The sequence below is a fragment of the Papaver somniferum genome, chromosome 7 (genome assembly GCF_003573695.1).
Source record: "Papaver somniferum cultivar HN1 chromosome 7, ASM357369v1, whole genome shotgun sequence".
Taxonomy (NCBI): Eukaryota; Viridiplantae; Streptophyta; class Magnoliopsida; order Ranunculales; family Papaveraceae; genus Papaver; species Papaver somniferum.
In genome coordinates, this window is record NC_039364.1 from 6,164,532 (window position 1) to 6,175,975 (window position 11,444).

The 11,444-nt window shown below is 36.0% G+C and overlaps 1 protein-coding gene across 1 annotated transcript; it reads right to left on the bottom strand.

Annotated features, from left to right (window-relative positions):
- Positions 1–426: 426 nt before the first annotated feature.
- LOC113294906 (zinc transporter 1-like) lies at positions 427–2,500 on the bottom strand. The gene is made up of 3 exons (XM_026543281.1): positions 1,683–2,500; positions 1,314–1,463; positions 427–921 (listed from the first exon to the last, which is right to left on the bottom strand). Exons 1-3 carry the CDS (start codon positions 2,313–2,315, stop codon positions 616–618), a joined length of 1,089 nt encoding a protein of 362 aa, XP_026399066.1. The 5' UTR covers positions 2,316–2,500; the 3' UTR covers positions 427–615.
- Between the last annotated feature and the right edge of the window lie 8,944 nt (positions 2,501–11,444).

Below are 11,444 nucleotides of genomic sequence, written 5' to 3' on the forward strand. Positions count from 1 at the left end.
GAAAAACACAAGCTCAACCATGAAGAAACCTCAATTACTTAAATGTATGATCGCTCTATTCCTTTCCTTCATCTTTGCTAGTTCTTTACTGTATATCTTTCTTTTGTTAGATAGAATTGTATATTATCTAAAAAAATGCCATTACAAGTTTATTACAACGGCTCGCATAATGATTTGCTAAGCAAATTCATCATCAATATTATGTACGCAAGGGCTAGCACTCTCAACTTCACCAAATTTCCAAATCTTCTCTAAGCCAACAGTTATACTACAGACTTCTTTTTTCTATATTCTCTAATCACTTTCTACTGTTTTAGTGACTTAAATACGCGTCTTTAAACTTACTCTTTTGAGTGTTGAGATTTTTTTAAGTCCCATATGGACAATTAATAAACTAGGTAAACCACAAGATTCACAACCTAAAAGAACAAAAAAAAAAAAAAAAATCGTTGCAATTTTTTTGTTCAATTTTTGCGCAACACAAACCAAAACACAAAACTGGGATCACAACTTCATAACATGAACCATACTTACGAAAAACCCTATTTTTCCAAGAGGGATACCAAAAACTGCCTCCTCTTTCCCGAAGGAATTCAAACCTAAGAAGATACATTTTCAAGCCCACTTGGCCAAAAGAGACATACAGCCTGCTCCAAGCAAAAGTGAAATATAAGCACCTAATAGAAGTCTACCATTGGTTTGCATTTTGGGATTCATGAAATCTTCTGCAAGTAAATCAACGAGAGCCATATAGATTAGTATTCCAGCTGATGCCGAGTTGAAAACACCTTCGACTATAAGAGCAGTTTGGCTATTCTCTGTGTAAACATTTGATATTGCTATACCAATTCCGATACCTATAGGGGTAGTTAGTGAGAAGAACAACGCCATAATAGTAACTGCTTTTCTCTTGAATTTTGCCTGCAAAACAAACATTTAATTAGTTGCCTTTATCATGCCTAAAATATCGTACGGTGGAATGTTAAAGAGTTGTTGCTAAACTAGTGAAGAATTAGTACTGTCCGAAGAATAACTCTACTTTATTTCCTTATATTGGTTAGAATAACTCTACCGTAACTTACACGAGCTACTAGTAAATGAGGGAGTCCAACTTGGATTAAAGAAGTGGCTCTGAAAGCGTAACAACACCCACAAACATTTTCTTGAAATTAAATGATTTGTGTGATAGATTTTTAAAATTGGGCCAAGAATACGATATTGCAATTGACTAGATGTTGAGCCAAAATGGTTGGGAAATCATAATATGAAAAAATAAAATTGATAAAACGGATATGGGGATGTTATGTATATACCTGTGAAATGCAACCACCAAGTCCCATGCCTTCAAAAAACTGATGAAATGTTAAGGCAGCAACAAGAGGTTTTATTGTAGATGGACTTTCAGAAGCACCTAGAGCTATTCCAATAATTACTGAGTGAACCACAATTCCCAACTCCAATACCTACAATCAACACACATTTCCATAAACTCAACGCTCGATTCCAAAAACAATGAAGAAGAAATTGATCTAATTCAATCGATTCCATGTAGATTTTGAAGATTGGACAACTTTTACACAGAGTTAATCAATAGAAATTAGAAAAATACAAATTAATAATGAAATAAAAAATATATTGTTCTCAGGAAAGGAAAGAAAGAAAGAGAGAAAAATCAATCTTACTTGTGATATAACCCGATTACGAATAAGTTGGGAAGAAGAAGAATCAGAAGTAGTATCGTCAGCAGAAGAACCATGAGCATGACCATGAGTAGCATGAGTATGAACATGAACATGGCCAGCATGTTCACCAATTTGTTCTTCATCTCTAGTAACATGTAAAGCTTTATTGAAATGTGATCTTTTATAATAACTAGTAGCAAATGTATCCACCATTAACGTACCAATAGCAGACATCATAGCTATAAAACCAGTAAATGGAAAACCCCATGGATCTTCATTCAAACATGGTGATGTTAAATTCTCAAAAGCATCTGGTAATACATGTATAAACCCTGTTGCTAATATAACTCCACCTGCAAATGCTTTTATCATAAAGAACAAACTGTTCTCTGGTCTTAATGCTGATATTCTTTTACCTAGAATTGGTATACAAACACCAATCCCACTTGCTATTAATATTGATGCTATTGCTGTCAATTTGTATGTCAAAGCTTCTTTCCTGTTTCGTTTTTCTCCATTTTGTAAGTCACATGAACACTCCGCAGAGACCAATACTGGAACAATCAATAATATGAGTAGCAATTTGTGTCTCAACCGAGAATAAGACGAAGAAGTTGCAAGAAAATTTGCCATGACCGACTGATCAAGAACGAGAAGAAAAGGGAGGAGTTGAAAGAATTATCGAGTGTAGAAAACTAAGGGGTGTTTATATACAATGTATTCAGAGAGGATTAATTACAACAAAGTAATACAAACTTTGAGCAAAGTAGAATCATAATGGGGCAAGGGCAGCTCCTTTTATACTCCCTAGTTGTAAAATAAATCAAATTGATTTTTTGTAAATTCTGTTTTTAGAATAATTTATTCGCTTGATCAACATTTTATAATTGAATTGGAGGGGTCTGGATACGTTTGTTTGGTACACTTTAAATGACTTTATGGACCGAATAGATTTTATAATTGTATTGGTGGCCTTGTAACTGTTTCTTTTGTCAGTCATCACGTAATTGATTCGACTAGAATGACTAGGATAAGTCAATTTTCACCCTGCTCTTTTGGTGGTTGAGTTCATAAATCGAGTTTCATGCTGGACTTTAGTCGTTTACCACACAGAATTAGCATTATTTTTTGATTGATTTACCATACTGAATTATTATTCTATAACTAATCTTTTTCTATCAAAATAGTGTTCTTTTAATGTGGACCGGTACTGGTCCCAATCAAAAAGAAGATTAAACATTACATCTAATTCAGAATGCATTTGACTTTACCAGGTTTAGATGGAAAATGCTTTAGATCCCCTGCTTTTTACTCTAGACGTTTTTGAACGGTGCATATCACCATGCCATTATTTACCCTATAACTCCCATCTCTTTCAAACTCGCATGTGCTTTTCAAAAGTTAAGTGTTTCTAACATTTATGTATACTTATTACTTAATTAGAGTATAATATAGCCCGACACAGACGCAGTAGGATAATAACCTTTGATGGCATTGCCTGTAAAACTTACAACCAGCCAAACAGAATAGTCAGTAAAGGAGAGGGCATTTCGCACATTTCGCATTTAGGACTAATAGGGGAGGAAACTATGAGAACATCCAGAAGTAGAAAGAGATTGAGTGAATACAATTAGGGGCACAAAAGCTGAAATTAATACATATATTGAAAGTTAGTTAATAAAATAAAAAAATGTTTGGTGGTATAGTAGTGCTAGTGCATGGTGTTGACATATGTTGTCATATAACCTACCAAAGAGGTGCTTTTTAGAACTTTTTAGGTTTTCTGTTTCACTTTGATATCAAAAATGTCGATATTATGTCATCCTTTTTCATTTTGGATATCAGAAACTTCTCTCTTAAAAAGTTTCTAGACTATAAGTTGCGTTTCATAGTGGCCATTGCTTTACCTTCTCATGTCATGTTTCATTTCTTTTCACTGTTTTCTGCTCTTTTCGAGAGCCAATACGAAATGCATGTCGTGTATCATCCATCCACTGTGATCGATAGAAGACATGGAGAATTTAGTTAGGTGTACTACTATGGTTGTTATTTGCATGTCGACATTCTTCGTAATCATACAGCTTCCGTAGAAGATTAGGTCAGTTTTATTTGTCACTTTGTTTCTCTGTATATATATTCATGGATGGCGCAGCCCAGAGTACGTAGTGACTTATGCTCTGCAGCCTCTGCTATGTCTAGCCTGGGTCTGAGAGAGCCCACAGATGCCCGACTCGACGAAAAAAATAAAGCATGGATCTGGTGAAGCTAAGTAAGATAAACAAAACAAAGCCAAAAAGTTAAAAAAATTAAGACATATAAATCGCAATTTCAACTACAGAAAATGGGCTGTACAGCCAAAATTGTGTGTTTCCTGAGCTAAATGGACAGTTAGGATTCAGCCTGGGTCAAATGGACAGAGAAATCTTTTTAATTGAAACTGACCCAATTACCCCTCTCCATATCTCCACCATTTCCATTCTTTCTTCTTTTGCTCTCGATCTTCTGTTTCTCAACCACCACCGTTTCAGTCATGGTTGTTGTTACTTCTGTGAGATCGGGAATTGAGAGATTTGATGGGCAGAGAAGATGGTGGTCGACGTGATGGGTATGATGGCTAAGATCTAGAATCAATAATGGGTTGACTCGAATTTGGATTATGAAATTGAGAGTTGCAGTGAATGAATGAAGTTAGGGTTTGCTTCTTCGGGTAAATCAAATGAAGAAATTGTGAATTGATAAGGGTTTCCGAAGATAGAGAGGATGAAATTAAGATGGGTTCGATCTGTGAATCCGTGATCTGAGAGCTTCCACAGTTAAATTGATTCGATATTGTGTAGTTGATGGGTTTAATGACCGATTGAGTTCAAGAAGATGAAGTTGTAGAAATTGATATGGGACTGAACTTAGTTACAGCAATGGAAGATTGAGAAGCAGATGGGATAGAAGGAGGAGCAGCAGATGCTGCTATTGAATCTGAAACGAAATTGTAATGGTTTTGAGGTTGGATCTGTGATGGCTTGCAGTGAGGTTATGAACTTGAAATTCAGGGTTTGAATCAACAGAGGAAACGGGGGTTTGAAGCTGCTTCCGATTGAATTCAGTGGTGGTGCTGAGCATTAAAATTTTTCTTCCATCAATTTCACTGGTAAGTTTCTTGATCCTATTGGTTTAACTTTTGTAAAATCCATTTTAAAATTCATTGAATTTTGTCTGTATGTAATTAGTTTCATCTGGGTTAAGCTTGTGTAAAATTTGGATTGACCTTAAATTGCTTTTATCCATTTTATACTAGGATGAAACCAGTATCATCCTGTTTTGGATTGACCTGAAATTATTTTCATCCATTCTATACTAGGATGAAACCAGTATCATCCTGTTTTGGATTGACCTGAAATTATTTTCATCCATGTTATAGTAGGATGAAACCAATATCATCCTGTTTTGGATTGACCTAAAATTATTTTCATCCATGTTATACTAGGATGAAACTGGTTTCATCTAGTTATAGTCTGTGATATAATTACGTTTTCGTCAAAATACTCAGAATGAAAACTAGTTTCATATAATTTATTCATTGGTATACCATTTTCGTCAGAATACTCAACTAGAAACCAATTTCATCTAGTTGTAAACTTTCATATAGCTGTATTTTCGCCAAATGTGCAAGATGAAACCAGTTTCATATAACTTACATATTGATATACCTTAATTTCGTAAGAATACTCAGGATGAAACCAATTTCATCTAGTTGTAAACTATAATATAATTGTTTTTTTTTCAAAATATGCAGGATGAAAACTAATTTCATCTAGTTATAGACTATGATATAATTGTATTTTCATCGGAATATGCTGGATGAAATCAGTTTCATCTCGTTTTGAAGGTGCGGCTGCAGGATTGGACCGAGCTTGGTTGCATTTGAAACTGAGACTAAGAAGATGTTGTTCTTGCTGATAAACAGATGAATTCGAGGTTGAGTTATTGTTGTTGCTGGAAGATTATGATGATGAATTAAGAACATGTTTGGTTCAGATTCAATGAAGATGGGTTTCTGAAGTTTTTTGTCTTGATGTTGCTATTGAACTACAGCTCTGGATTGTTAAGAATCTGTATTAATGTGGCTGGCTCTTGAACACAGTGAAGATGGTGATGGAGTTGATGCAGTTTGGCTTGGGCTGTAAACTGGTGGTATTGAGGTTCATGTGGGATTTGAACTGAGTTTGTTGGTAGTGATGTTAAGAACAAGGAGTAGTAGTGGCTGCACTTTTGTGAAGTTTCAGTGGTGGTTAAAATGGGTTTTGAGTCTGAAATGGAAATATGATGTTGCGGGTGAACAAGAAATGTTCTGCAGCTAATGGTCTGAACGGAGTTGTAATGGCTGATTATGAAGTTGAGGCTGTAAATGAATGTGCTATCGAATGCAGTGTCTAGAGATGTGTGAGATTTGGACAAAAATGGAGTAAATGGGATTCTCTGTGTTGATGGATGAAGATTGCGAATGAATTGCAGGCCAAGCATTGGAGCTGGAGCATGAAAGATGAATGTTAGGAGATATTGCAGAGATTTGAGCAGAGATTGACAAGAAGATGCAGGTACATGCAATGGCAGGTTGTTATGATAATGCATGGGCTGAGAATGCAGTTGTTGTCCAGATAAGATGATGGTGTTTACTGTGAAGCTGAACTGAGGAAATTGAAGGAAATGTGTAAATGAAATGCAGCTGGTAGCTATAATAAAGAAGCTGGTGATACTGAGATAGCAGGCAAGAAGCTACAAATGGGTCTCTGGAATTGGAAGTTGTGATGATGTTGTCGCAGAATGAGAAGGTTTCAGTACAGCTGCAGATGGATAATGGTTCGAGTCTGAGAACCGGTGATATAAGGTGGTGCAGAACAAGGATTTTCTTCTTATTCTTGGTGTCTAGTGGAGTTATGGCAGCTGGAGTTACAGGGGATTGAAGATTAAATGGTTATGATGTTGTTGATTACAAGGAATGCAGTCGTGTGTAAACATGTTGTTTACAAGAGACCAAGTTCAGTTTGAAAGACAAGCTAGAAGACTAGATTTTGGTCAAGTTTTTATGTAATCAGTCAGGCAAAGGAACTGGCGCTTTTTCATGGTTCAATGGTCGCGTTTGGCAGTTAAGGGGTATTTTAGGTGATTGATATTTTTTGGTTTTTATTTTCCTGGGTCAAATATCCTTTTTGGCTAAATGAACAGTATTTTTCTATTTAATGTCCATATAAACAGTATCTAAATCTAGCAGTCCGTTTCACCCAAAAAATGTTTGTTTTTGGTCTTTTTGACCAATTTGTGTTTCAACTACTACCAAACTAGCGGTTTACTTTAATAATACAATCAATCAGTACGTACCAGTGTACCTCTGAAATAAACGTTTCATCTTAATATTATAGACCAATGTCTGTCTGATTCGAGGAACTATGCTCCGGCAGAAACCAAATCAAACTGATCCACAGAATGGATACACTAAATTTTCATCAAGATGCAATGCACTGCAGAACAGTACACGCCAGTAACACAGTGCAGATATTGGATTTCAGCAGCTAGCCATCTCTGAAATATTCGTAATATGGATGCCAAAGCTGACTACTTGACTTTTATTATCCTCCACAGGTTTTCCCCAGGATTTGTACTCCTGGACATCCTAGCCTGACTTGATATATTTATAAAACCCTTTTTTTTTTCTTATCTAAAGATATTCCCCGGTGAATTTCATAGACCAGTGATTTTCATATAAGATCAGATATATTTATAAAACCCCTTTTTTTTTCTTATCTAAAGATATTCCCCGGTGAATTTCATAGACCAATGATTTTCATATAAGATCGGATGAGAAGATGTTACTATCAAAAAGAAGGAAAAAAAGACAGAAAATATTTTAGAGCAGGACCATATATATTCCCAACCTATGTTGGCCATTGGGTTGAAAAGAAGCTAAAATAGGATTATATGAGGTTTTAAAAGTTCTGATAGTGGCTTAAAAAAACGGTTAACAAAATAATTCAGAAAATGTGTAAAAGGGAAAGCCAAAGAAAAAGCCAAAATAATCATTAATTCCCAAGCAGATTGGTATCCCTATTAGCCATGTTGCAAATTTTTGTGATAATATATGGCTCTGTCAAGGTTGACCACTTCACTATATCACACTCCACAGGTTTGCTTTCCCCAATTAAAAATATCTCAAGATTTGTCACCCCTGGACACCCTAGCTAGCCTGCTAGATAATATTGACTTTGGCTTTTTCTTGTATTCCATACAGTTTCTTATCAAAAGATATTCCCTAGAGGATTACTGGATTTTAAACACCAATGATTTTAATATAGATCGAATATGAAGATGTTACTACCAAAAAAATGGAAAGGGCGAAGATGTTAGAGCAGGATCCTATTCCCAACCTATGTTGGCCATTGAGTTGAATAGAAGGTAAAATGGGGGTATAAAATAGGATTCTTGATGGCACAAACAGAAGACTTTGATTCTAACATATGAAATTCTAAACTATGAGGTCTAAGATGAAAAACAACAAAATGGAAAAGAAAAAGCGAAAAACAATCCAATGCCATCCAAGCCGAACAAAAGCGATATTCCTAGATGCATATTTCTTTCCATTCACTCTGACAAAGTGATCTTTAGGCTTTAGCTGATTATAGGTATAATTTTTCTTGGATGGATAACCCATAAGGTTCTCATGTTTAGGCATTTAGCGACTACACTTTCAAAGCATGACCATCTACACATAATCAGCTGCAGATATTAACTTAGGTCGGTAGCATTTTATTTTTCTTTTTTGATCGGTCATTGGTCGGTAGCTTTAGTCGGCAGCATAAAAATGTTTACAATAAAACATCTTGCGCTGCTATAAACCACTAAATATAGTTTACGCATGATGATATCTGGATTGCTGAGGATGTACGAGTCCCAGCTATAGCAGCACTTCCGAAGAAGGTAGTAGATTGGAACCTGACGGCTAACACCTTCCTGATCTGAAAAGCAATCACCTGCAAATTACAAGCAAATAAGTTAGCATAAGGTTGAGGTGAAACATGTTGAGCAATTTTCGGAAGAGACAAACCGCAAGACTGACCTCAACTGGTCTCATAACAAGAAGATTCCGCTTCCCACTGATCTTTAAAACCCTTTATTTTCCCGTTAGAGTTTCTCCCAATACAAAAGTTGGAGTGTCAAGGGCCATTGCTCCATACCTTTTAAACACCCATTGAATGGTTTTTAACATTTTCCCTCCAATGGATCATTTTTGCAAATTCTGAGTCCCCTTGGGAAGCTTGGGAAGTCTTCCAGACTCATTACTTTCTACCATTTCCTTCACTTTCTTCAGAAATGTATCAAGTTCTAGATCCTTAGGCTCGAAAAACTAACAAAAATCTCGTACCCATGCATTCAACGCTGCCAAGCTCTCAATTGTATCCCCACCTTCACTATTCAACCTGTCCTGAAGGAGCTGCTTAATAACAGCAGTTCGGTCGCTTACCCTAAACAACCTTCTTTTTCTTCTGGCTCTTATTTCTTTGTGTTTGTGCATTCCCTGTTTTGGGTTAAACACTCATAGAAACACCGGAACCTCTTTCTTGGGCTTTCTCTTTTGACTCTATACTGTCAAGTCAAAGTATCGGCAATGCTCCTTCACAAGCAAGTATTCATGTTTCTAACAGTAACCACTAATCTATTCATCTCATCAAACAAACTAAGATAATTCTCTCGAGATAACAAATTAATCCTTATTTCGAAGTATCAAACATCTCCAACACCTCCCTGGGGAATGTATATTAACATCTTGAAATCTCGCCACTAATTCCTGCTGGAGGCTCCACATAAACTACTTTTCCCTAGATGTACCAGCGACGTAGCCAAAGGCAATACTTTTGCTCGCCAATTATTCCCCACCCATCACATTGTCAATTTCATACGCATAGTTAAGCGTACTTGGTCTAAAATGGTTTAGAAAATGTTTAGGACTCACTCAAAGAGCTCACAGATCAATCAGCAGGTGTTTACAAAAGACCTCTTTTACTCGGATACCTATACCTCACTTTGGGTATTCATTCAATCATGTAATGGTATCAAAGTGTGACACAGTTTTAGAAGTCCTATTTGGTGTATAGAGTCACTAGAGAATCAATTTGGGGATCATATTTTAGATTTTTTTCGCAATGAAGGGATGAAAGTCACGTCCTACAGGGCTGTTATACTATTGAGACTGTACTCGGTGGAACTGATTTGGTGTTATTATAGTTAGGCAATATGTATCTCAATAAAAATACAGTACTATGTGTAGTTACATATAAAATCATGTCCAACAAATCTATGTTTTTTATGTTGTGCCCTTTTCTGCGAGTCCGCCACAATCAATTTCTAATTCGAATCCTTTTCCAAATAGTACAACCATTAGGCAGAGTGCCAGGAACCTTGCTGGAAATATCAAATAGCCAACCTAAGACTAAAAGCTAGACTCGTTAGTAATTGGCAAACCAAGATTGTTTACGAAGTAGTGATCGTTGTTATTCCTATGGCATTAACTGATGGATGGAACCCAATTCAAAGAGTCGTTTTATTATATGATCGTTTTTATCCTACTGTTGCCACCACTGAGTACTGTACATCACCAAACAAAAGACTATGGAGCGTACATTGTTAACCATTATGAGTCCTGAGTCCTAATCTACAGATCTTATATACTACAGGCTGATGCAAAGATAGTGGTGTGAAGGAGATTACCAGAAGTTAGCATGGGAAAATCAAGCACTTGCTTTAGATATTTCTACTAGATTAGGTCATCAGTCCTCGTGGACTTGTAAGTTCATCACTGAGTACCATACACTTTCTCAGCGGACAAACTTGCTAGGAATGCTAGAGCGTTTAAAGTTTCCAGGACTTGGTTAACACATCCTCCAAGTTTTATTGGTGATGCAATAATGAAGGATCCAAACAATGTAACCATTTATTTATCCTCAAGTGAAAGATTAGATTGCTCATTCAGCAGCTCGAGCCTAGATACCCTTTGAAGTTTGTCTTCCATTTTTTTTTCCCTTCTTTTCTGCAACTTTGTGCGTACTTTATTTTTACTGAATTCCAATTTTTTTCAGGAAAAAAAAAAACAACATATGTAAAAGTAGATCTTACAAATGTTTAAAATAAGTGAGCTGCCAACTGATAATTGCATAATATGTAACAACAACAACAAAAAATACGAGAACTAATTACTTCGATGGAGAGATAAATTACATATGTATAAATAGATCTTACACAATGTCCACTCACTATCAGATCTTTCAACAAAAAGATAATTTGAGCGGATAATTGAATACTAACAACAAATTAAGTGATCTGCGAGCTAATAACTGCATACTAACAACAGAAAGAAATTAATCACTTAGATGGAGAACTAATTCTCTTTGCATATGTATAACGATCTCAGTTTTACTGAAAGAGAGTACTTCTACATATGTAAAAAGGGTTCCAAGCAAACAACAAGTTACATATAGAGAAGCTATCTATGTCTAGCTCAAGTGCCCACTGGCCTACAACCTGAATCTAAAATGGATCTATTTGAACAAATAGATCCTACACAATGTCCACTCACTACCAGGTATATGGTACTCTTTCATCAACCAATTGGTTTTTGTACTACTTTTATTATCAGTTGGACGACCGGTATGGAAAACCAGGCCGCTCTTCTCCCCGACCTCTGTATTGCCTTCCTTGACGGGCTCTGTTGTCATAGAC